The sequence below is a fragment of the Ahaetulla prasina genome, chromosome 4 (assembly GCF_028640845.1).
Source record: "Ahaetulla prasina isolate Xishuangbanna chromosome 4, ASM2864084v1, whole genome shotgun sequence".
NCBI lineage: Eukaryota > Metazoa > Chordata > Lepidosauria > Squamata > Colubridae > Ahaetulla > Ahaetulla prasina.
The window spans coordinates 5,567,148-5,593,343 of record NC_080542.1 but is presented as its reverse complement, the minus strand read 5'-3'; the positions used below and the strand labels follow the sequence as shown (position 1 = coordinate 5,593,343).

General features: G+C 46.4%; 1 protein-coding gene across 1 annotated transcript; it reads right to left on the bottom strand.

The window, feature by feature from the left end:
- Positions 1 to 855: 855 nt before the first annotated feature.
- Positions 856 to 23,490, bottom strand: SLC22A17 (solute carrier family 22 member 17). The gene is made up of 10 exons (XM_058182818.1): positions 23,241 to 23,490; positions 20,490 to 20,837; positions 16,966 to 17,069; positions 14,829 to 14,983; positions 10,005 to 10,170; positions 7,191 to 7,324; positions 5,791 to 5,896; positions 4,451 to 4,674; positions 3,366 to 3,477; positions 856 to 1,673 (listed from the first exon to the last, which is right to left on the bottom strand). The coding sequence occupies exons 2-10, from the start codon at positions 20,826 to 20,828 to the stop codon at positions 1,358 to 1,360; spliced, it is 1,656 nt and encodes a 551-aa protein (XP_058038801.1). The 5' UTR covers positions 20,829 to 20,837; positions 23,241 to 23,490; the 3' UTR covers positions 856 to 1,357.
- Positions 23,491 to 26,196: the final 2,706 nt, after the last annotated feature.

Here is a 26,196-nt window from a genome sequence, read left to right as displayed (position 1 = left end):
GAGCCCTTTGGAAAGAGAAGTGTGTCACGGACACAATTATTAAAAACGAGATGAATGCATAGGATCGAACCCTCGGGATGCTGCCTCGGACGTCAGTCCGCGGACTCCTGGGCCCTAATTCTCCAGTCTTACATCGGTAAAACGGACATTAAAAAAAAAAAAAAAAGAATTATCTCCCGCCAAACTCCAAATCGTCCCTCGAAGAACTTTAAAAAAAAAATAAAAAAATCCGAGAGGGATTTTAAAAACCGGAGGATTAGCCCGACCTCCTCGCTAAGCATTTCAACACACAACTCTTCACTGAGGGATTCTTGATCCCGTATCCTTCAGTTTGTAAGCCACCTCACCCCACCCAAATCTTTCAGTCGCCGAAAGCAGAAAGGATATAAAAGTTCTCTTCCGGGGAGAAAGTTTTCCGATTTTTCTGTCTTTCTCCTTGAAAATCCGCGGAGAATCGTCTGCTGGTTTGGCTTGGCCTTAAAATTGAAAAATGTCAGTTGTCTCTGGAGTAAAGGCGTGGTGGGTACATTGAAGATTTTTCGTGCTGCTTCCAAATTCTGTGTTTTTCGACCTGAAGCACTTGAAGATGTACAAAGACTTCAACTCCCAAAATTCCCCCGGTCGTTTTCCAAAATGGTGGACCATTGGCTCGCTTTACAATCGTGATGGTTCAGTTAATGACCACAGATTCACTTAACGATCGTGATAATTCACTTAATCATGATACCCTTAATGAGTGCTGGAAAAAAAAATTGTCATCAAATCAGGTCGGTCGCGGGATGATCCATTTAATGACCAGAACAACTTTATGACCGTAATTCCAGGCTCCATTATGGTCCTAAGTCTAGGAGTATCCTTTTTTTTTTTTTTCTATTTTGTCTGTTATTTAATTTCTGTTATTTTCAAGGCAGGACACCCAAGGGCATAGATTATTATCCGCCCTAATGAAAAGGAATGAAAATTAACATAATTACTTTAATTACTAAGGAAGTGAAAGACAAAAAAACAACCCACACAACTACCCTGAAGTTCGCAATGCAAATTTTTTTTAAAAAGGCATTTAAGAGTTGAAAATCCGCACATCTTCAAGTGGTCCGAGGTCGAAAAAAAAAAGAAAACTGCTCTAGCTAATTTTGGGGCAACTAGCTAGGAATCCTAGTTTTCCAATTTAGTCCGTCCGTTTAAATAAACGAGTTTGTGCTGCTGGTGCAGCTGAGATGAAGCAACTCCTTTCGTGCAACATCAGAAGCAGAAAAAGCCAAAATTTGATATATTTTTTCTCTCCTGGCCTCCATTCGGCTCTTGCGTTCGCTGGATGAGCCCACCTGTCGAGGTCAAAAACGAGTCCGCCGTGGCATCAGCTGGCGGGATTTGGAGTCGAGAGCAACGGGACGTCGTCTCGCCGTGTCACGCCGTGGGAGTCCCGGCCCGCGGACTCGCCGGCCCGTCGGAGCAGTGAAGGCCTCCGGTAAAGTTCGCCATCCTGCAAGCCTTCGGGCAAGGGTTTGCGTTTCGTCTCGGGCAGCAAGAGGAGGCAAAGCAAGGCCAGGATGTTGAGGGAGGCCAGGACGATGTGTTCGAGGAAGGAGCCGTGCTGTTCTCGCACTCGCAACAGCGGGGCGCTCAGCCCTCCGAGAGAGGCCAAGGCCAGCGTGATGCCGAGACCCTTCCCTCTGCGGAAGAAAATTGGCTTGTTAGATTAGATTTTTCCGCAAGGAGGAAAGGAAGAAGGAAAGAAAGAGGGAGGGAGGAGAAAGGACAAGTGATAGGAAGGAGGGAAGGAAGAAGGAAGGAAGGAAGGAAGGAAGGAAGAAAGGACAAGAAACAGGAAGAGAGGGAGAGGAAGGAAGAAAGGAAGGAAAGGAGGGGGAGGGAGGGAGAGAAGGAAAGAAGAAAGAGGAAAGGAAAAGAGGAAGGAAGGAGGGATGGAGGGAGGGAGAGAAGAAAAGGAAGGAAGGAAAAAAGGAAGGAAGGAAAAGATAAATAGGAAGGAAGAAGAAAAAGGGGAGGGAAGGAAAGAAGGAAGGAAGGAAGGGACAAAGGAAGGAAGGAAAGGAAGGAAAGGAAGGAAGGAAGAGACAAAGGGAGGAAGGAAAAGGAAGGGATAAAGGGAGGAAGGAAAGGGAGGGAGGGAGGGAGAAAGGAAGGAAGGAAGGAAGGAAGGAAGGAAGGAAGGAAGGAAGGAAGGAAGGAAGGAAGGAAGGGCAGGAAGAAAGGAACAATTACAGAGAAAGAAAGGCAGAATGGAAGAAGAAAGAAAAAGATGGATGGATGGGAGGGAGGAAGGAATGAGAAAGAAAAGAGAAACAGTAAGGGAAGGAAAGAGTTAGGAAGGAGAAACGAAAAGGGATGGATGGAAGGGAGGGAGGGAGGGAGGAGGGAACGAAGGAAGGAGCAAAAGCTGTAATCATGAGGACTAGACACCTGAAGGCAAACTGGCTGGATGGAAAGGTAAGGAAGGGTGTGAATTTACACTGGAGACCTCCCCCCAACTCCTTGAAAGCTGTTTTTCGGTCCATTAACTCAGCGTTCCCCAACCTTTCCGGGTTGGTGGCCTGAAGCGGGGGGGGGGGGGGGGAGGGGCTGATGGGAGGGCAAGAGAGGTGGTTTTGTGCCAGGGTGTTGTGACTCCAGCCCCCTGAACCTGGCCCCAAGCCTGAAAGTGACTCACAAAGTGAGGGGGAAGGGCCGGTAAGGCTTACCTCAGGAGCACCGATTCCTTTGGCCCGGCTCCAGAAGCCAGAACCAGACCAGTGGGAGGACGTAATAAGGCCGTCATCCCGATTCCTCCCTTCCCCAGGCTACGCCTTCAGACCCAGCTGATAATAATAATAATCAAGCTTGGATCGACCCGCGCTTCAGAAGATTAGAGAGGCGTCATCATCAAAGGGAAGGGTGGGGCAGGAGCCTCACCCCTCAGGATATATAAGGAGCTTTGGGACTGCTCTCACTTCACGGGAAGCAAAAATTAGCTGAACCGTTTCAAAGAGAGCTGAAAGTCTTACTCTGCGAGTCATTTGTTTGAACTTTGGCAGGCAGTTGCGATTTCTCTGCCAGGACTGATAAGAGCCGTGAATCCACTGGCTGAAGGCCAGCTCGTTGCTCCGAAGTGGGGAAGGAGACAGAACACAGGGGCAGGCATGTATGCGCACATATGCAGCTTCATTTGTGTGAGCAGAGGGCACGTGCCCCATGCGAGTGGGGCTGCGAACACACTGGCCCGCCACATGGCCCCGTTTCCGATTAGGCCACAGCTCATAGGTAGTGGGGTTGTGGCCCACAGATTGGGGACCCCTGCTTTAACTCTCTAGTTTTCTACCCCGGGACCCCCCTCCCTATTCTCTCGGGGGCCTTTTCCGCCTGACCTGATCACGGTGGGGATGACTTCCGCAGCAAATAAGATGCTGAGGGAGCCGGCTGCGTGGGAAGTGAAGAGTCCGAGAATGGAAAACGTTCTTCGGGCCGCGTTGTTGAGATCTACAACGGAAGACAAAACGGAAAGTTGTGAAATGACCAAAATAAAAAAATAAAAAGGGAGAGAAAGGGAGGTGGAACAGGCTGGGGCTGCTGGGAGTTGTAGTCCAACAACATCTGGACAGCACGTTCCCAAAAGTAGGATGACCCCCCACCCCAATAGCCATTTATAGCTATCCCACCAGAAAGAGACAAAAGGCGTTTGATAAAGTTAAATGGTAAATTTCAAAGTTTTCTTCGATCATTCCTCCCAATTTTCCTATTTCTCAGGGAGGCTTTAAAATATATTATATTTGTTAAATTCTCCTCCTGAAATTTAAAGGTGATTTTATTTAGGAATTGGTTTTTTTTATAGTGGAAAGGCATATTGTTTCTTTTTTTTTGTCCTACAACAGAACGGCGAGATTTATGGCTTGACACCCGCAGACGATTAATACGGAGTAGCCCTTTTTTGTACAACGATCTTTGGAATAAACTCATTTATTCTATTTATGCACCAATTTATAGCTTACTCCACCTCGATAACTTGTTTCTCAACCTTGATAATTTGAGGACCTGTGGACTTCGACTCTCAGAATTCCCCATGTCCACAGGTTAGATTAGAAGACCTCTAAGGTCCCTTCCCACTCTGTTCTGTTCTACTCTAATGTAATCTATTCTAAGGGGTTGGAGTAGAAGACCTCTAAGGTGCCATCCAATTCCCTTATTCTATTCTGTTCTACTCTACGGGGTTATTCCATTGCATTCCATTCCACTCCACATTCCACTCCACAATCCTCTCCACTCTCCACTCCACTCCACTCCTCTCCACTTCACTTCACTCTCCTCTCCTCTCCACTTCACTCCACACTCCACTTTTCATTATTCCGTTCTATTCCATTCCAATCCATTCTCCTCCCCTCCCCTCCCCTCCCCTCCAGCCATACGTCTTAGGCTGCAAAAAGTTTTTCCTTGGAAATTGAGTTGGTGTTCTTACATTCTCCCAGCCCCAGCAGGATCAGAGAGGAGATGCCGGTCAGGGTGGTTGTGAGGAGCAAAATCCCGCGACGTCCATACCGGTGTACGGTGAGGCACAAAAAGAGGCACCCGAGACCGGCACTGCCAGCCGACAACAGGAAGGGGAAGTAGAACTTGGCGCGTGGGTCCTCCATGGATTCCCAGGCCTGCTGGTAACAGTGGCAGATCGCGTGGGCTATGAATCTGGAGGAGAGCGAGCCGAATGGGAGAAACCAAACTCGGTTTAAGCTTACGGGTGCAGGGTCTCAAAAGCATGAGAACAAACCAGGAGGCTCCAGACACAATTAGAATGGAAGGAAGAATCTGATTGACATTAAAAGGACCATAAGAGATAAATAAGAAAGTTCGTTTTGCCTAATAGTTAAGGCACCGGACTAGAAAGCAAGAAACTGTGAGTTCAAGTTCTGCCATAGACATAAAAGACGGCTGGGTGACTTTGGGTCAATCGTCAGGAGACGGGGAGTTCTAGTCCCGCCTTATGCACGAAAGACAAGTGGGTGTCTTTGGGCCAATCACCAGGAGACGGGAAGTTCTAGTCCCGCCTTATGCATGAAAGACAACTGGGTGACTTTGAGCCAATCACCAGGAGACGGGGCGTTCTAGTCCCGCCTTATGCATGAAAGACAACATGGGTGACTTTGGTCCAATCACCAGGAGACAGGGAGTTCTAGACCCGCCTTATGCACGAAAGACAAGTAGTTGTCTTTGGGCCAATCACCAGGAGACGGGAAGTTCTAGTCCCGCCTTATGCGTGAAAGACAACTGAGTGACTTTGGTCCAATCATCAGGAGACGGGGAGTTCTAGTCCCGTCTTGGGCATGAAAGCTGGCTGGGTGACTTTGGACCAGCCCTTCTCTCTCAGTCCAGCCCACCTCACAGGATTGTGGTTGTTGTGGGGAAAATAGGAGGAGGAAGGTGTAGTAGGTCTGTTCCCTACCTTGAATTATTTATTAAAAAAATTAAAAGCAGGATATAAATGAAACAAATACATCTGAAAGCAGAGCTCCCTAAAACAATTCTGCTAGCAAACTTGTTCTTTCTATTAAGTTCCCCTTACTTTGATTTTCATTGAGTATTTTTTCCCCGTTGTAAGAATTTATACACCTCTCAGCTGCCCACAAGTCAGGGGTGGGTTTCGAAACCCATCGCTACAAGTTTGCTCGTGGGTGGGCGGAGCCTCCCGACGCTACCAGTTCGCCCGATCTGGGGCGAACCGGTAGCAACCCACCACTGCCACAAGCCCAGCCCGCCATTCCTGGAGCCTCCATAGGATCTAGTAGCATAGGAAGTTCAACTTACGTGGTAAACCCAAGGATCAGAATGTTTTTCCAGATGTTCCTGCAGGACAGGAGGGAGCGGAGTGAGATCTGGGCAGCTTCTGGCAGATGACAAGTGTTGTCCAGCTCTGCAGGGTCGGCAGGAGATGGGAGGGACCAGATCAGATCGTGGAGGAAGGAAAAACGAAGGTCCATCAGTGGAGAGGTTATCACACCATCCTCGATACAACTTTGGGTCAGGATGGACAAACGGATTTGTAAAAGAGTGTTTCACAATCTCAGCAGCTTAAAGATGGGTGGACTTCAATTCCCAGAATTCCCCAGCCAGCATTGCATTCCCCAACCATTTTCAAGTGGCCAAGGCTGAAAAACACTGTCCTAAAGGCCCCAAAGCTGGCCCTGGGAATTCTGGGAGTTGAAGTCCATCCATCTTTAGGTGGCCAAGGCTGAAAAACACCACCCTAAAGACCCCAAAACCAGCCACGGGAATTCTGGGAGTTGAAGTCCACCCGTTTTTAGGTGGCCAAGGCAGAAAAACACCACCCTAAAGGCCTCCAAACCAGCCACCGGAATTCTGGGAGTTGAAGTCCACCCATTTTTAGGTGGCCAAGGCTGAAAAACACCACCCTAAAGGCTCCCAAATGAACCACGGGAATTCTGGGAGTTGAAGTCTACCCGTCTTTAGGTGGCCAAGGCTGAAAAACACCACCCTAAAGGCCCGCAAACCAGCCACGGGAATTCTGGGAGTTGAAGTCCATCCATCTTTAGGTGGCCAAGGCTGAAAAACACCACCCTAAAGACCCCCAAACCAGCCACGGGAATTCTGGGAGTTGAAGTCCACCCGTTTTTAGGTGGCCAAGGCAGAAAAACACCACCCTAAAGGCCTCCAAACCAGCCACCGGAATTCTGGGAGTTGAAGTCCACCCATTTTTAGGTGGCCAAGGCTGAAAAACACCACCCTAAAGGCTCCCAAATGAACCACGGGAATTCTGGGAGTTGAAGTCTACCCGTCTTTAGGTGGCCAAGGCTGAAAAACACCACCCTAAAGGCCCGCAAACCAGCCACGGGAATTCTGGGAGTTGAAGTCCACCCGTCTTTAGGTGGCCAAGGCTGAAAAACACCACCCTAAAGGCTCCCAAACGAACCACGGGAATTCTGGGAGTTGAAGTCCATCCGTCTTTAGGTGGCCACGGCTGAAAAACACCATCCTAAAGGCTCCCAAACCAGAATTCTGGGAGTTGAAGTCCACCCGTCTTATCTTGACTCACAAAGAAAGCAATTACAAAGTGCTTCCATATCCCAGAATTGTGCTGAAAGGATCCCAGTTTAAAACTCACACGCTGTGCTATGGTAATGCTGTAAAATGCCCAGTCAACCAACTGGAATGATGGGGTTTTTTTGTTTGCAAGCTGCAATACTCACCATCCAGGGCCTCCCGGGTCTCGGGTTCCTGGGCGTTGCCATCTTGGCACAGGGCTAACAAGACATCTTTGGCCTGACCTGTTCGACGGGTGGCCAAGAGCCAACGGGGAGATTCAGGGTACAACCGTGGGCAGCTAGGAAGAAAGGGAGGAGAATTTTAAAAAAGAGAAAAAATTAACAGGGGGAGGAAGGGAGGGAGGGAGGGAGGAAGGAAAGGGAATTTTAAAAAGAAAAAATAAAGAGGGAGGGAAGAATTTAAGAAAGAAAAAATGAAAGAGGGAGGGTGGAAGGGAAGAAGAAAGAAAGGAAGGAAGGAGGAAGGGAAGAAGAAAGAAAGGAAGGAAGGAGGGGAATTTAAAAAAAGAAATATTAAGTAGGGAGGCAGGCAGGCGGGCCGGCGAGAATTTTAAAAAGAAAAATTAAAGAAGGAGGGAAGGAAGGCAATTTTAAAAAGAAAAAATAACGAGGGATAGAGGAAGACAGGAGGCAGAAGGGTAGAAGAGGAAGGAAAGAAGGGAGGGAGAGAATTTAAAAAAGGAAATATTAAGGAGGGAGGGAGGGAGGGAGGGAGGAAGGAAGAAAGGGAATTTAAAAAAGAAAAAAGGGAGGAAGAGGAGGAGGAAGGCAGGAGAGAATTTTAAAAAGGAAAGATTAAGGAGGGAAGGAGGAAGAAAGGAAGGAAGGAAGGAGGGAATTTCAAAAAGTAAAGAGGGCGGAAAAGAAGGGGGAGCAATGGGAGCAATGAAGCACGAAGCTGAAGCCTGAAGATGACGAATGAGACTTCATCGAAACGTCGCCAAAACACTTCCAATTTTACGCAGGAGAAAACCCGAATAACCAAAGACCTACATACAAACACCCGCAAAAACCTCAGAAAACAATTTTTTTATATATATACACATACACATACATACAATCAAGAGGGCTGTGAGTTCGATCCCACAATGAGAATATATTTGCTGAACAAAACTCTGCATTGGCGACAGGAAGGGCATCCGGCCAGTAAAACGCTCTTCTGGCTCCAATCAGTTGCCCAAATTCCAGCCCATAAAGGGTTATGAGGTCATTAAATTATGATGACGATACATAGCAATAATCTTTCAACTTCTAATTTCTACTTCTATTATCTAACCATTGATAGAACCAATACCTGTTGAAAAATATTCTGTATCTTCTTTAACCTTTACTTTTAATGTTAACCTATCCATTTCTGCACAATCTAGTGGGTTTTTTTTTAAATTAATTTTTTCATTTGCAGGAGTTTCCTCATTTTTCAAGTACTGTGCAAATACATTTCTTGCTGCGGTCAAGACACGTAGTATTAAATATATATCCCCTTTGTCATATTTTTCTGGTAATTATTGAGTCTGTCATCTGCACCTCTATCACTGTCTGGTTCGGTTCTGCAACCGAAAAAGACAGACCCAGACTTCAGGGGATCATTAGAACTGCAGAAAAAATAATTGCTACCAACCTGCCTTCCATTGAGGACCTGTATACTGCACGAATCAAGAAGAGGGCCGTGAAAATATTTACAGACCCCTCGCATCCTGGACATAAACTGTTTCAACTCCTACCCTCAAAACGACGCTATAGAGCACTGCACACCAGAACAACTAGACACAAGAACAGTTTTTTCCCCCGAAGGCCATCACTCTGCTAAACAAATAATTCCCTCAACACTGTCAGACTATTGACTGAATCTGCACTACTATTAATCTTCTCATCGTTCCCACCACCCATCTCCTTCCACTTAGGACTGTATGACTGTAACCTTGTTGCTGTTATCTTTACGATTTATATTGATATTGTTTCCTGGTTGCTTATTTGTACCCTATGACTATCATTAAGTGTTGTACCTTAGAATTCTTGATGATCTTTTCTTTTTATGTACACTGAGAGCATATGTACCAAAGACAAATTCCTTGTGTGTCTAATCACACTTGGCTGATAAAAAAATCAATTCAATTCAATTCAATATTCCGTTCAATTCAATTCAATATTCCATTCCAATTCCAATTCCAATTCTATTCTAATCTAATTCTATTCTATTCCCTGTTCATTCTATTCTATTCTATTCTATTCTATTCTATTCTATTCTATTCTATTCTATTCTATTCTATTCTATTCTATTCCCTCATTCTATTCTATTCTATTCTATTCTATTCCCTCATTCTATTCTATTCTATTCGCTATTCTATTCTATTAATTCTAATTCTAATTCTAATTCTATATCTTATTCTATTATATTCTCTATTCTATTCTATTCTATTCTATTCTATTCTATTAATTCTAATTATAATTCTATAGCTTATTCTATTCTATTCTATTCTCTATTCTATTCTATTCTATTCTATTAATTCTAATTCTAATTCTATAGCTTATTCTATTCTATTCTATTCTCTATTCTATTCTATTCTATTAATTCTAATTCTAATTCTAATTCTAATTCTAATTCTAATTCTATATCCTATCCTATCCTATCCTATCCTATCCTATCCTATCCTATCCTATCCTATCCTATCCTATCCTATCCTATTCTACCTAACAAAAATATTTCTGGCTTTTAAATCTATATGTTGCTTCATCGTTTTCGCTAACCGTGTGTGTATTTTCGTCCGAAATTTTTTTTTTTGGTCTTTGGATTCCCAAAGCTGAATGGGGAACAGCATCAAGATGGTGTGATATTGACTTTCCTTCTCACCCTTTCCTCTCTCCTGGAGCTGAGTGGCTATTTCTCTCCTTTTAACGGTTCTGGCATCCCCCTTCCTCAACCTTGCTTGATCCAGTTTGGAGAAAGGGAAGCCAACTTACCCATAGAGCAGGCAAACCCCCATTCCGGCTGAGATCACCCCTTGCAGAACCCGCCAACTGCGGCAGATCCACGCCAGACCCAGGAGGAGGAAGTGTCCTCCCACCTGGACGAGGTCTCCAGCCATGGCTACCGGTAGCCGTTGCGAAGGACAACACCACTCCAAACCTACAGAAGGACAGAAGGCAGGCAGGGCATTGTAACTTTAAGAGGCAGGATACCGGTACAAGTCCTCACTGTACGACCATAATGGAGTACTGCACAATCAATATATAGCCAGCCGTGTGCAGCAGCTGCCAAAAAAGCCAACACAGTTCTGGGCTGCATAAACAGAGGGATAGAATCAAGATCACGTGAAGTGTTAGTGCCACTTTACAATATCTTGGTAAGGCCACATGTGGAATATTGCATTCAGTTTTGGTCGCCACGATGTAAAAAAGATGTTGAGACTCTAGAAAGAGTACAGAGAAGAGCAACAAAGATTATTAGGGGCCTGGAGGCTAAAACATATGAAGAACGGTTGCAGGAACTGGGTATGTTTAGTTTAATGAAAAAGAAGGACTAGGGGAGACATGATAGCAGCGTTCCAAAATCTCAGGGGTTGCCACAAAGAAGAGGGAGTCGGGCTGTTCTCCAAAGCACCTGAGGGTAGAACAAGAAGCAATGGGTGGAAACTAATCAAGGAGAGAAGCAACTTAGAACTAAGGAGAAATTTCCTGACAGTGAGAACAATTAATCAGTGAAACAACTCGCCTGCAGAAGTTGTGAATGCTCCAACACTGGAAATTTTTAAGAAAATGTTTGATAACTATTTGTCTGAAATGGTGTAGGGTTTCCTGCCTGGGCAGGGGGTTGGACTGCAGGTCAGCTGGCTATATTGCATGCGGGAACGGTGGAACCCAAAAAAGCAGCGTTCCGGCACACATGCGCAGGCCGGCACCCAGCCTTCTGGGTTGATGTTGTGCGCATGCGCGATGGCCAGCTGTTCCGTCGGGCGCGCTTCCATGCCAGTATCCGGGTGTTTGGGTGCTGGCTCACGCATGCGCGATGGACCGCTGCTCTTCTGGGTATCGGCGTTCCCGTGCATGCGAAGGCCAGCGGGGCCGCGCATACCTCACGGGATGATTTCGTGTGCCACTTCCGGCACACAGGCATGTCAAAGGTTTGCGATCATGGTCCTATCCTATCCTTTCTATCTATTTCTATTATTTCTATTTCATTTCCATTCCATAATCGTAATATTCTTTCTATATTCTTGTTGTGGCTCACCAGCAGCCAGCGGATCTGGCCGCAGACTCGGACAGTGAGGAGGTTGGGGAGGAACCTGGGCCTGTCCTGGAGTCTGGGGAAGGCTCTGATGAGGGCTCTGCGTCTGGCCAGGGCCGTATGCCAGCTATCAGTTGCTTTTGGAGGCAGACATCAGTGACATCAGTGAGGCAGACGAACAGCTGGAGCCTGTTCCCAGTGTGCGCATGCACAGAGTTGCCAGATGAAGGGTCAACTTGGGAATAAAGAACAAGGGTCGACTTGGGAGAAAAGAACAAGGGTCGACTTGGGAGAAAAGAACAAGAGTCGACTTGGGAGTAAAGAACAAGGGTCGACTTGGCAGTAAAGAACAAGGGTCGACTTGGGAGTAAAGAACAAGGGTCGACTTGGGAGTAAAGAACAAGGGTCGACTTGGCAGTAAAGAACAAGGGTCGACTTGGCAGTAAAGAACAAGGGTCGACTTGGCAGTAAAGAACAAGGGTCGACTTGGCAGTAAAGAACAAGGGTCGACTTGGCAGTAAAGAACAAGGGTCGACTTGGCAGTAAAGAACAAGGGTCGACTTGGCAGTAAAGAACAAGGGTCGACTTGGCAGTAAGAACAAGGGTCGACTTGGCAGTAAAGAACAAGGTCGACTTGGCAGTAAAGAACAAGGGTCGACTTGGCAGTAAAGAACAAGGGTCGACTTGGCAGTAAAGAACAAGGGTCGACTTGGCAGTAAAGAACAAGGGTCGACTTGGCAGTAAAGAACAAGGGTCGACTTGGCAGTAAAGAACAAGGGTCGACTTGGCAGTAAAGAACAAGGGTCGACTTGGGAGTAAGGCCACAGGTGGACAATGAATGGCTCCTCCCAGAGGGAATAAAAGAGGAGTGGGTGGAGTTTGCAGAAGACAAATTAGTTCGCTTAATTGGTTCATGTCTCCTTGCCAAGTTTTGAAGATATCGGCCTGGCAGCTCCCCAAACCAGATAAGGTCTGTGACTGTAAATTCTCCCTTGAAAGACTTTGCTGGATGTGAATGAGAAGAATTCACAGTCACTCGATAAAAAGGGATTTTTGTCGGGACAAGGGGTCTGCTTCATGCTCTTGGGAAGCCTAGGTCAGAATTTTGAACAGCCGCTAAATGGGACTGTTGTAAGTCGAGGTCTGTCTGTAATCCAAATTATAGCTAAAAATTCGCCAAAGTTGGCAATTTTAAGATGTGTGGACTTCAACTCCCAGAATTCCCTGGGTCATTAATGGACAATGGGCTCACTTAATCGTAATGTTCACTTTAAGAACCGCGATTCACTTAACGAACACAGCCAAAAAAAAAAAAGTCATAAAATCAACTCGGTCACGGGATGACTCATTTAATGGCCGGCATGACTTACGGCGATAATTCTGGCCTTTCTTATGATCCTATGTGGAAGATGACCTATATTTTCCCCTGCCCTATTTTATCTGTTATTTAAATTCAGTTATTTTCAAGGCAGGCCGCAGGACACCCGAGGGCATATCGTATTATCCGTCTTAATGAAAAGGAATGAAAATTAACATAATTATGTTAATAATTAAGCAAGGGGGGGGAAAAAAACACACACACACACACAGCCTTTGGGAAAATTAGCTTGGAGTTCGGGATGCAAATTTTAAAAAGGCAACAAGCAGTTAAGTGCTCCACCAAGTTTAAGAATAAGGGCAGGGGATGATGGGATTTGTAATCCATGTCTGATGAAGCATTTTTCAAACCGCCCTGAATTTATGGCCTGTAAAAAACATTCATGTTTCAACCTGGGATTGATTTTGAAATTGCTGCATTTCAACGTCCAATTGCTGTATTTCAAGATTGCACAATCCAGAATAACCAGAGTTGGAAGGGACCTTGGAGGTCTTCTAGTCCATTCCCCCTGCTCGAAAGACCCTATATCCCGCTGGACAAATAGTCCAATCTCTTCTACAAACCCTCCAAATGATGGCGCACCCGCAACTTCTGGTGGCAAGATGTTCCACCGGTTAATTGTCCTCACTGTTAGGAAGTTTCTCCATAGTTCTAAGTTGCTTCTCTCCTTGATGAGTTTCCATCCATTGCTTCTTGTCCTGCCTTCAGGGGCTTTGGAGATTAGTTTGACTCCCTCTTCTTTGGGGCAGCCCCTCCAATATTGGAAGACTGCTATCACGTCTCCCCCTAAGTCCTTCTTTTCACTAGATTTGACATACTAGATTTGACAAAGATGATTAGGGGACTGGAGGGCTATAACATATCAAGAACATTTGCAGGAGTTAGGTATGTGTAGTTTAATGAAAAGAAGGACTAGGGGAGACACGATAGCAGTCTTCCAATATTTGAGGGGCTGCCCCAAAGAAGAGGGAGTCAAACTATTCTCCAAAGCACCTGAGGGTAGAACAAGAAGCAATGGGTGGAAACTGATCAAAGAAAGAAGCAACTTAGAACTAAGGAGAAATTTCCTGACAGTGAGGACAATTAACCAGTGGAACAGCTTGCCACCAGAAGTTGCGACACTGGAGGCTTTTTAAGAAGAGATTGGATAACCATTTGTCTGGAGTGGTATATAGGGTCACCTGCTTGAGCAAGAGTTAGAATAATTTCCGGTAACCAGTGGGACAACTTGCCACCAGACGTTTTGAGTGCTCCAACACTGGAAGTTTTTAAGAAGTGACCGGACAACCATTTGTCCGAAATAGTATTGGGCAGAGACGGCAAATGTTTTTTTTCTTGTGCCGAAAGTGTCCACGTGTGTGCCGGCACACATAATGCAATGCGTGACCTCCCGCGGATATGTATGCGACCCTCCCCGCTGTCCCCTTTTCGGCCTAGCAGGCTTCCCTGCAGCCTCCTGCGCCCAAAAACGGACCACGGCGGTGAGACGGGCCGTCGTTGTTCCCCCGCGCTCCGTCCCGCCCCTCGGGCATGCGTGCGGGACCCCCAATCATGCACGCGACCCCCCCCCTGCGCATGTGCATGCATCTCTCGCATGCGCCCGCCCCCCCGCGTATCCCAAAAATCGCTGGCTGGCAGGAGGCTCATGCATTTTGTTCCTTCCCTTTTGGGCTATTATTTTAAAACTTATTGAAAAACAAAACAACAATTTAGCGCATCCGAAGAAATACACAAAGCTTCAGCCATGGTGAAAACTGAACCGGTTTGCTGGCCTGCGCATAGTAAAAAAATGCTTTAAAACAATTTTAAAAAAGGTTCCCAAGCTCGCGCGCCACAGCTGTGATCGTCGGAATCTTTTTTTTTTTAACCTTTGTAAAGCAGTTTTTCATGCTTTAAATGCTAAAAAATGTTTTAAAAAATGAAGAAGAAAAAAGTTCCAATGACTGGGCGTCGCTCAGCTGATATTTGGAACCTTTAAAAAAAAAAAAAAATTAGTACCAGTTCGGGCGAACCGGCCCGAACCGGTAGCATTTCACCCCTAGGCTTCAGGCCTTGCCATCTTTTAAAAATGTATTTACAATCAACGCTTCAGTTCGTTAAGTTACTCTGGTGGGTCTTTTCCAGCAGTCCAAAGAAATCAAAATTTAGGGGCGATGCACGGAAGCTCCTGCGTGGTACTTACGGGTAACGTAAAGGGCGAGTTGCATGGCGCCCAGCATCGTGCCCCACAGGCAGCGGCCCAAGATGAAGACGGAGGGAGAGGACGCGAAGGCTGCCAGGAGGCCCGCTGGGCAGCCGAGAGCCAGAGCCAGGAGGAAGGTACTCCGTCGCCCTACGCTGGGAAGAGCAACGGAAACGGAGAGATTACAGGGCAGTCCTCGACGTACGACCACAGTCGGGACCGCAAAGGCGGTGGTTAAGAGAGTCGGGCCAAATTTTCCCTCCTTTTTCGCCAACCGTTGTTTAAAACGCAACCGTTGAGCCGAGCGGTTTTGTATGTCGGTTTTGCGACCTAGCTTGCCGTCCTTGTTAAGCGAATCACGGCCGCTGTTAAGTGAGTAACACGGCTGTTAAGGGAATCTGGCTTCCCCCAGTGACAGTGTGTCAAGACGCCGGCTGGGAAGGTCACAAATGGCGATCACGTGACCTGCAGCGGTCGTAAGTGTGACCGCTGGTTGGAAGTCCTTATATCAGCACCGAAAATAGTGAAACTTGTGTTTCTAAGTGGAGGACTAGCAGTCCTCGACTTACGACTACCACGGAGCCTAAAATTTCCCATCCTTAAGCGAGGCATTTGTTCAGGTGAATCTTAGCCCGTTTTACGGCGTTTCTTGCCGCTGTTGCTTAGCAACCACAGATAGCGACACGGCTATCAAGTAAATCTGGACTTCCCCGTTGACTTCGCTTGTCACGTGACCCCGGGACACTGCGACAGTCATAAATACGAGTCAGTTGCCAAGCGCCTGCCTGCATTTTGATCATGTGACCTGCAACGGTCGTAAGTGTGAAAAACAGTCGTAAGTCACACTCTTCGGTGCTGCTGTAACTTTGAACGGTCACTAAACAAACTGTTGTAAGTGGTGGACTACCGATACTTGAGTTTTTCTTTCTTCCTTCCTTCCTTCGTTTCTTCTTTCTCTTTCCTTCCATCTTTCTTTCTTCCTTTTCTCTCCTTCCTTCTTTTCCTCTTTCTCTTTCCTTCCTTTCCTTTTTTCTCTTTCCTTCCTTTTGTCTTTCTTCCTTTTCTCGCTTTCTTTCCTTCCTCCCTTTCCTTTTTTGGTCCTTTTTCCTTCCTTTTCTTTCCTTCCTTCTTCCTCTTTCTTTCCTTCCTCTCTCCCTTCCTTACTTTGTTCCTTTTCTTTTTCCTTCCTTCCCTTCTTTTTCCTTTCCTTCCTTCCTTCTGTCTTTCTTCCTTCCTTTTCTGTTTCCTCCCTCCCTCCCTTCCATCATCTATCCATCCTTCCTTCCTTCCTTTCTTTTTTCTCTTTCCTTCCATCTTTCTTTTCTCTCCTTCCTTCCTTCCTTTCTTCCTTCCTTTTGTCTTTCTTTCTTTTCTCTCTTTCTTCCTTCCTCCCTTTTCTTTTTGTTCCTTTTCTACCTTCCTTTTCTCTTCCTTCCTTCCTTCCGTCTTTCCTCCTTCTCGCTTTCCTTTTTCCTCCCTCCTTTCTTTGTTCCTTTCTTTTCCTTCCTTTCCTTCCTTCTTTCCTTTCCTTCCTTCCTTCTGTCTTTCTTCCTTCCTTTTCTGTTTCCTCCTCCTCCCTTCCATCATCTATCCATCCTTCCTTCCTTCCTTTCTTTTCTCATTCCTTCCATCTTTCTTTTCTCTCCTTCCTTCCTTCCTTCCCTTTCTTTCCTTCCTTTTGTCTTTCTTTCTTTTCTCTCTTTCTTTCCTTCCTCCCTTTTCTTTTTTGTTCCTTTTCTACCTTCCTTTTTTCTCTTTCCTTCCTTCCTTCCGTCTTTCCTCCTTCTCGCTTTCCTTTTTTCCTCCCTCCCTTTCTTTGTTCCTTTTCTTTTTCCTTCCTTTCCTTCCCTTCTTTTTTCTTTCCTTCCTTCTTTCCATCTTTCTTCCTTTTCTCTCTTTCCTCCCATCCATCCATCCATCCATCCTTCCTTCCTTTCTCCCTCCCTCCCTTCTTTCCTTCAATCATTCATTCATTCATTGTATATGCCACCCATCTGGAGGTGCCCCAAGGCGGCTTGCAGTCCGTAAAAAAAAAAGAAAAGAAAAATTAACCACTAAAAAAACCCATGAAAACCATAACTAGCAACCCCATTTAGTTGACAAACTAAAAACTCCCGTCCAAAGTTTTCCCACTTACCTGTCCGCCAGGTGACCCAGGAAAACGGCACCTGCAGCAAAGCCCAGGAGGAAACAAATCTGCTCCAGAGGGATCACCCAGCTTCCGGAATGATCCAGGGACCACTGCGGAGGGGGGGGGGGGAAAAGGATTTTTAAAAACATTTTTTTAATTCTTTCATTCACGCCTCGGAAGAAATAAAGGCCTAATTTAAATCCGATATTGGATGGGATGTGGTTGCATCTTTCCAGACTGCTGCTGTAACTTTGCAGTCCTCGGCTTACGACCCATTTGAGGGTATGACGGCGCTGGAAACAGCGACTTAGGATCGGTCCTTGCCTTTACCACCCTGTTGCGACCCAGGCCCCAGTAGGTAGTAGGAAACTCAAGTCAGTGTAAAAACAAACTTTATTCGAACCTCTGAGAATTACTTCATTCTCAGCGCAGTTCAACTAAATTAAAGCAAATTCCTCCCGACACAAATTCCTCAGTCCTATCGCCAACCTTGGTCCAATTAGGCAAACTGCCAAAGGCCTTAGAAGACACCGATATAAAATAAATGCAAGAAGGCAAAGCAATCAACGTTGCTTTCCTGCAAAGAGCCCAAAGGCCGTTGCTGGTCTTTTAAGCCTTATGGGAGGGGCCAATCATCTCTTGGCCTTACTCTCGAGTTGTCCTCTTTACCTGAGCTGCTCTTGCCTTCTGGCAGCTCTTCTCATGTGTGCATTAGGAACAGGCTCCTCCTGTTCCTCTGCCTCACCACTATCAGCCTCTGGAGGCTCTGGAGTCCGCACCACATTCCCCGATGGCCCTGGTCCCACCTCTGCCTCCGACGCAGAGCCCTCATTCGGGCCTTCCTCAGCCTCTAGGACTGGCCTATGCTCTTCCTCAGCCTCATCGCTGTCCGACTCTGTTGCCAGCTCCTCAGGCTGCTGGCGGATCACAACACACCAATGCATTGCAGGTAGTCCTCGACTTACGACCATAGTGGAGGCAAAAAAATATCTACGGCTTGATTCTTTCTATCCCTCTGTTAATACAGCCTCTGTTAATGCTGCATTGGCTTTTTTGGGCAGCTGCAGCACACTGCAGGCTCACACTCCTGGCTTAGCGTCAAACTACCATAGTCCTTGGCTTACAACAGTTCGCTTAGTGTCCGTTCAAAGTCACAACCATCCTGAAAAAAATGACTTATGACCATGTTTCACACTTACAGCCCTTGTAGCGCACACACACAAACACAGAGGTTGCGTGATCAGAATTCAGAGGCTTGGCAACCGACTCGTAGTTATGATGGTCGCAGAGTCCCCTTCGGGGGGTCACGCGATTCCCCTTCTGCGACCTTCGGACGAGTAAAGTCAATGGGGAAAGCAGATTCACTTAACAACCGAGCGACTTAATGCAACCAGGGATGGGATTGAAAAATTTCGGCAACTGGTTCGCTGCCTGGTTGCTGACTGGGCGTGGCCATGGGGGCGTGGCCTACTTGGCATCCTGCACTACCGGGGGTGGGGCATTTTTGACCTCCCCAGGCTCTGGAGGCTTTCCTGGAGTCTCCAGGAGAGTGAAAACGGCGTCCCCCAGGCACTGGAGGCTCTCCAGAGGCCAGAAATGGGCCTGTTTCTGGACTTTCGGTAGGCCCGTTTTTCGCCCTCCCAGAGCCTCCGCGCACTTACCTGGCATCCAAAACGGGCTGCGTGGAGACTCCTGGATAGGGTTAGCAAGTCCTTGGAACAACCAGTTTGGTGAACCAGATTAGAATTAAAATCCGGTTCGGCCGGATCGGCCCGAACCGGCTGAATCCCAACCCTGAACCCTGCAGCCATTCGCTTAACAACGGTGGCAAAAAAGATCGTAAAATGGGGGCAGAACTCACTGAGCCCCTGCCTCCTTAGCAAATTTGGGGCTCCCCGGTGGTCGTACATCAAGAACCATCCAAATTCATTAAGCGTTTCACGTATTCCCACGTATGCTCGATTTGCGTCCTTTTTTTGCCACGTTCAGAAATCAAATTTCAGGTCTCTTTAAGTTATGAAAAAAAAACCCGCCTGTAACTCGAGTCTATTCATTTTAAACATGTTGTTTTTTTTCCTCTTAAAAAAATGAGAAGCCTGCAATAAAATTTCGTTTTCCGGAGATCAACAATCCGGTTTCCCCTGATTCCCGACTGGCAAAAAGCCACGCCACGTTTCCTTAAATGTGCTTCACAGCCACGTCTCGAATAAAATCAAAAGAAAATCTCTTCCTGATCACATTTAGAAATTGCTGTAACTTTTTGTCTTTTTGTTTGTAGAGGAAAAACAATGAGCGTTTTTCCCCATTGTTAGGCCCCGAAGCGGCCTCGACGCAGTTTAAACAACTTCGCAAACAATCCGTAATCTGCGTTTTAACACGTTTCCAGTCGCACCCTCTGCAAATAACCTTTTTAACATTCTCGTAGCATTTTTTGACATTTTTATTTTGGTTTTTTTTCCTTGGTGGCCTCCGAGCTCTGTGACTCAAGAGCCGCATAAAACGGCTTAAAAGCGAAATAGATGACGAATCTTTTATCCACTTTTATTAACTTGCACTTCATAATTCCATATAAATTCACAATTCTACTTTATCGTAAAGCTCCGTTAACCGAATTCGACTTTATTGTAAGGCTACGCTAACGGCAAGCGTGAAAATACAGGTAGTCCTCAACTTATGACCACAATTCAGCTGAGAAAAATTCCGTTGTTAAGCAAACTCATGTGACTGTGGGATGCTGGCACAGTCATAAGTACGAAAACTGGTTGTAGGACACGTCTGTCGGAGCCGAACAATTGTTAAAACAAACGGTCATAAGTCGAGGACTATCTATACAGGTAATCCTCGATTTATGACCACAATTGAGCCCCAAATTTCCATTACTAAAGAAGACAGTTGAGTTTTGCCTCGTTTTGCCACCTTTCTTGCCGCCGTTGTTAAGTGAGCCACTGCAGCTCTTAACATAGTCCCACGGTTGCTAAGTGAATCTGGCTTCCCCCTTGACTTTGCTTGTCAGAAGGTCGCAAAAGGGGATCACGTGACCCCCGGGACACCGCGACCGTCATAAATATGAGTCGGTTGCCCAGCGTCTCAATTTTGATCCCGTGACTGTAGGGATATAGCGACGGTCGTAAGTGTGAAAAATGCACATAAGTCACTTTTTTTCAGTGCCTTTCTAACTTTGGTGGCTAAATGAAAAGTTGTAAATTCAGGACTACCTGTTTCAATCTCCCACCGTCTCTTTTACAGCCTGAAGGTTCTTCCTTCTCTTTCTCCACCCATTATGCAGCTCTGGAGCCAGGCTGCCGCTTATCTATTTCCTAGGTTGCATTTCTTTCCATATTTGAAGTCTTTTGCATAGATCATTACAATGAGAATATATCTGCTAAACAAAACTCAGCACTGGTGACAGGAAGGGCATCTGGCCAGTAAACAGTCAGCTCCATTTAGTTGTCCAGATTCCACCCCGCAAGGGATTATGGGGTCATTAAAAGATGGTTATATCAGGAAAACGAAGTGGTGGAGATACTCACCTCCGTCACTGGGTTGCTGGTGAGGATGGGGAGTCCCCCAGACTCCCCACTTTGACCATGGGGGCCATGACAGGTGGCATTATCGAGCAGCTTGGTGCCGTTGCGGTCCCCGCAGCGATGCAGAGGGGTGAGAGCAAAGAGGGCATCTGAACCCAAGGCCAAACCCACGAGGACGCAGGGGAGACAGCTGAGAGCCAGCAGAAGGCGCTGCCGATGTTGGCCCCGGGCCCCCAGACGTCCCAGCAGCCATTCGAAGGAGGGAGGGCCCACCTCCGAAGCCGAGGTGGTAAAATCCCTTCGGGGACCCCCGGGATCTGGGATCGGGGGAGTGGTGTCCATGGGAAGCGTCTGCGGAAAGGGGGAAAAAAATGGAACAAATAAGGCAATAAGGAAGAAGTACAAGAGAGAAAATGGAGAGGGAAAAAAAAAAGAAGGGTTTAAATGAGTATTTTTTAAACAGTGGCCCCTTTAAGACAGGTGGACTTCAACTCCCAGAATTCCTCAGGGCTGGGGGAATGCTGGGAGTTGAAGTCTAGCCATCTTAAAGGGGCCAGCACTGCTTTAAATGAACAGCTGCCTCTGTAAACAGCCTTGCCTTGATTTTTGAACCCCAGCAAATCTTCACAGATGATGGGATACAGCACTATGCCCAACACAGATAGTCCTCAACTTACAACAGTTCATTTGGCGACCGTTCAATGTTACGACGACATTTAATGACTCACGACTACTGCAGCATCCCCATGATTTACATTTGGATGTTTGACAGGTGGGTTCGTATTCATGACGGTCGCCGGATCCCCTTTTGCGACCTTCGGGCAAGCCAGATTCACTTAACAACCGTGTGACTGACTTAACAAATACGACGAGAAAAAGTCGCAACGGGGCGAAAATTCGCTCAGCAACATAAATTCAGGGCTCTGTAGTGGTCGTAAGCCAAGGACTACCTGTACCGGGTTACAGCAAATACCTAACTCAGGTGAAAATAAACCAAGAATCCTGGCATATGGGAAGAGAAAGCAGATGATGGGAGTCCAGACAAGTAGTTTGCCTTGCAATTCCCACCATTAGAAGCATGGGGGCGCCATTTCCCTCTGGTTAAGGGGTCCCAACCAGGGTTGAAATGCTCCCGGTTCTGACCGGATCGTCCGATCCAGTAGCGATGGCGGCTGATAATTTGGAGAGCCAGTAGCAAAAATCCCTGTCCCCCCCCATGCCCAGCTGAGACGCACGATCATCAGAGGTGTTTTTTTTTTTTTACTTTTAAAAGCATTTTTCTTCAGCCGAAAAAATGCTTTTAAAAGTAAAAAAAAAGAAAGCCTCTGATGATCGCGCGGCTCAGCTGGGCTCGTCAGAACCCTTTAAAAGCATTTGTTCTACAACCTCTTTGGTGGAAGAGGTTGTAAAAAAAATGCTTTTAAAAGTCTCTGATGATCCCAGCTGAGTTGCCTGATCGTCAGAACCCTTTAAAAGCATTTATTCTACAACCTCTTTGGCGAAAGAGGTTGTAGAAAAAATGCTTTTAAAAGTCTCTGACAATCCCAGCTGAGTTGCCTGATCATCAGAGGCTTTTAAAAGCATTTTTTTACAACCTCTTTGGTGGAAGAGGTTTTAGAAAAAATGCTTTTAAAAGTAAAAAAAAATTAAAAAGTTGGCCACGCCCTCCCAGCCACATTACTCCCCACCCTGCCACGCCCACAGAACTAGTTGTAACAAATTTTACATTTCACCCCCCACCCCCCCCCACCCCCCACCCCCGGTCCCAATCCCAGGGTAGTATGGCCAAGATTTGTGAGTGTCAGGAATTTTAACAGATCAGGTCGTTCTGACAACCATTTGGCCTCAAACCATCGCCCCTCCTTCGAAAGGCAGGTGCCCACCTTGACACCCAAACACTGCATTTGAAGGAAAGGTCCCCGGGGGCCGGCTGGGGATGCTAGGCTTTGCAATCCATCGGGGGTGGGTGGGTGGGTGGGATGGAAGGCCTTTTGCATCCGGGGAATGCTGGCTGGAGATGCTAGGCATTGTAATCCATTTGGGGAATGCCAGGCCTTGCATCTGGGGAAGCTGGCTGGGGATGCTAGGTATTTTTAATCCATTGGAGATGCCAGGCCTTGCATCTGGGGAAGCTGGCTGGGGATGCTAGGTTTTGCAATCCACCCGGGGCGATGCCAGGCCTTGCAACTGGGGAAGCTGGCTGGGGATGCTAAATTTTGCAATCCATCTGGGGGAAGCTGGCTGGGGATGCTAGGCCACTGTAACCCATCGGGGATACCAGGCCTTTTAATCTGGGGAACGCTGGCTGGGGAGACTAGGTTTTGCAATCCATCCGGGAGATGCTAGCCACTGCATCTGGCCATGTTGGCTGGGGGATGCTAGGCTTTGCAATCCATTTGGGGTGGATGGGTGGGTGGGTGGGGAAGAAGGCATGCCAGCCAGGCCTTGCAACCCCCAATCCATCCGGAAGCTGGCAACCAGGGAGGGCCTAGAGGGAGGAAGATGGGCTTTGTAGTGGGGCCAGGTGGAGGAAGAAAGGACGGAGCAGGAAACAAAAGGAGCAAAGCAGCGTTCACACCACCCATCCACCCCCTTTTCCCCCGGGCAGGCTCTGCTTTTTAAAGGGGGCAACTAAGCCAGGATGGGGGGCAAAGTAAAGTGGGGGCCCGCAGGAAGCAAGGAAAAGCCGGGGAGAGGGCGGGTGGGGGGTGCGGGGAGTCGAAGCCCAGCCTGGAAGATAAGATGCTCACTCACCCAAATCGCCAAGCGGGCGCCCACCGACGGCTGCAAGGCTCCCCCCCAGAAAGCCCAGCTTTTCCACCGCCCCTCCGGGAAGGTTGCAGGCCGAGGAAGCCGGCAATCCCCGCCCCGAGGCCGCCTCTTCCTCCACCACCCGCAGCAGCCGCCGCCCCGCAAAGCAAAGCCCGACGCAGCGGCTTTTTTTTTTTTTTTAGCCACCCAGGATCTGCAACCTGGCGCCCGCTGCAAAAGAAACGCTCCCGCTTCCTCCCAGCTGCCAATTCGGGCTGGAGGGGGGGGGAAACTTGGGATTTGGGGAGGGGGCGTCGATGGGCGGGAGAGGGGGGGGAGAGATAGCCCCGGGGACGAACGATCCTAAGCTTTTTGCGCGCGGGGCGTGGGTGTAGGATCGGGCGCAGCGGCTGGCGGGAGCCTTCCGCAAGAGGGATTTATTTTATTTATTTATGGGGGGAGGTGGGGGGGGCTATGGAGGAGGGCCTGCCGGGAGATGTAGTTCAGGAGATGCCCCCCCCCCCCCGCAAGTCTTGGCCAATCGGAGCCGAAGGGGGAAATTTAAATGTCTCTCTCTCTCTCTTTTTTTTGGCATGGGTTGTTTTTTGGGGGGAGGGATTTGGAGGATGAGGATGATGATGATTTTGCTGATTGGATTTGATGGATGGACATCATTTTCTCAGCAGACGCTGGATGCACCAAAGACAAATTCCTTGTGTGTCCAATCACACTTGGCCAATAAAAAATTCTATTCTATTCTATTCTCTTTTCTATTCTACGCTACTCCATTCTATTCTTATTCCTAATCCTATGCTATGCTATGCTATTCTCTTTTCTATTCTATTCTACTTTACTCCATTCTATTCTTATTCATTCTTAATGCTCTTCCCTTCCCTTCCCTTCCTATTCTTTTTTCTATTCTATTCTCTTTTCTATTCTTATTTATTTATTTATTTATTTATTTATCAAACTTATATACCGCACCATCTCCCGTAAGGACTCAGGGCGGTTCACAGGCATATTAAAACAATATAAAAAACAATATAATAAATAAACATTAAAACCCAGTTAAAACTAAATATTATCATAGCCTGATCACTAAAACAGTAAAAACCAGTAAAACCCCCATTAAAATTTAGCTAAAACATTTTGTTCTTAGGCTAGTCCCGCACGCTGAAATAATAGAGTCTTCAGTTCACGTCTGAAGGCCCGGAGGTCAGGGAGTTGTCGTAATCCTGGAGGAAGCTCGTTCCACAGGGCTGGTGCCACCACAGAGAAGGCCCTCCCCCTGGGGGTCGCCAACCTACATTGTTTGGTCGACGGCACCCTGAGGAGGGCCACTCTGTGGGAGCGCACAGGTCGTTGGGAGGCAATCGGCGGCAGAAGGCGGTCTCGAAGGTATCCCGGTCCTAAGCCATGGAGCGCTTTAAAGATGGTAACCAAAACCTTGAATTGCACCCGGAAGACTACCGGTAGCCAGTGTAGGCCGCACAGGATAGGTGTTATATGGGAGCAACGCGGTGCTCCCTCTATTCTACTCCATTCTATTCTTATTCCTAATGCTATGCTATTCTATTCTATTCCCTATTTTCTTTTCTATTCTATTCTTTTCTGTTCTACTCTATTCATTCTATTCTCTTTTCTATTCTTTTTTTCTATTATACGCTACTCTATTCCATTCCATTCTATTCTTTTTCTAGTATTTTTTCTATTATACTCTACTCCATTCTATTCTCTTCTATTTTTTTCTATTATTCTCTTTTCTATTCTACTCTACTCCTCTACTCTACTCCATTCTATTCTTATTCCTAATGCTATTCTATTCTATTTTTTTCTATTATACTCTACTCCATTCTATTCTTTTCTATTATACTCTACTCTACTCCATTCTATTTATTCCTAATGCTATTCTATTCTATTCATTTTTCTATTTACTCTACTCCATTCTATTATCTTTTCTATTCCACTCTACTCCATTCTATTCTTATTCCTAATGCTATTCTATTCTATTCTCTTTTCTATTCTACTCTACTCCTCTACTCTACTCCATTCTATTCTTATTCCTAATGCTATTCTATTCTATTTTCTATTATACTCTACTCCATTCTATTCTTTTCTATTATACTCTACTCTACTCCATTCTATTTATTCCTAATGCTATTCTATTCATTTTTCTATTTACTCTACTCCATTCTATTATCTTTTCTATTCTACTCTACTCCATTCTATTCTTATTCCTAATGCTATGCTATGCTATTCTATTCCTTGGTCATGTTCGCATCATATATATCTGCTAAAATTACCTGCCACAACGTCCTGTCGATGACCACTTCAGCGTAAACCGTGACAATACACCAGCGTGCAATTGATACAAACTTAAAGCGAACTGCTCCAAACTCGATTGCAGGAAATACGACTTCAGCAACAGAGTGGTCAGTGCCCGGATTGCACTACCTGACTCTGTGGTTTCATCCCCGAACCCCCAAAACTTTAACCTTAGACTGTCTACTGTGGACCTCACCCCGTTCCTAAGAAAGGCCTGTAAGAAGCGTGCATAAGCGCGCCTACATGCCTACCGTCCCTGTCTTACTGCCCCTTTTTACACGTATCCTTTTCGTGTATTCAAATCATGTTAATACTTTTATGTTATTTTAAATGTGCTTGACGAATAAATAAATAAATAAATAAATAAAGTCAATAATAAAATATATGGGAGGCAGTGTGACCCCTTTGAGACCTGGGTACAACCAAATTTCATTTTAATCTATGCCAATCGGTGTGCATTCAAAGTGACAATAAAGTTATTGTTCTATTCTATTCTATTTTATTCTATTCTATTCTATTCTAACTACTCTATTCTATTCTATTAAGGTAAAGGTTCCCCTCATACATATGTGCTAGTCATTCCCGTAATTCACTTTTTTCAGAACCGTTGTCACTTCAAAATAGTTATAAATTG

Bases quoted from the DNA above. Each gene is read 5' to 3' on its own strand.
- SLC22A17 (XM_058182818.1), bottom strand. From the start codon at position 20,828: ATGGACACCACTCCCCCGATCCCAGATCCCGGGGGTCCCCGAAGGGAT. The intron at 5,897-7,190 runs GTGAGTATTGCA...CCGACCCTGCAG, and splicing joins GACCCGGGAGGCCCTGGATG to AGCTGGACAACACTTGTCAT. The intron at 1,674-3,365 runs GTCAGGCGGAAA...TTTCTTCCGCAG, and splicing joins GTCATCCCCACCGTGATCAG to AGGGAAGGGTCTCGGCATCA.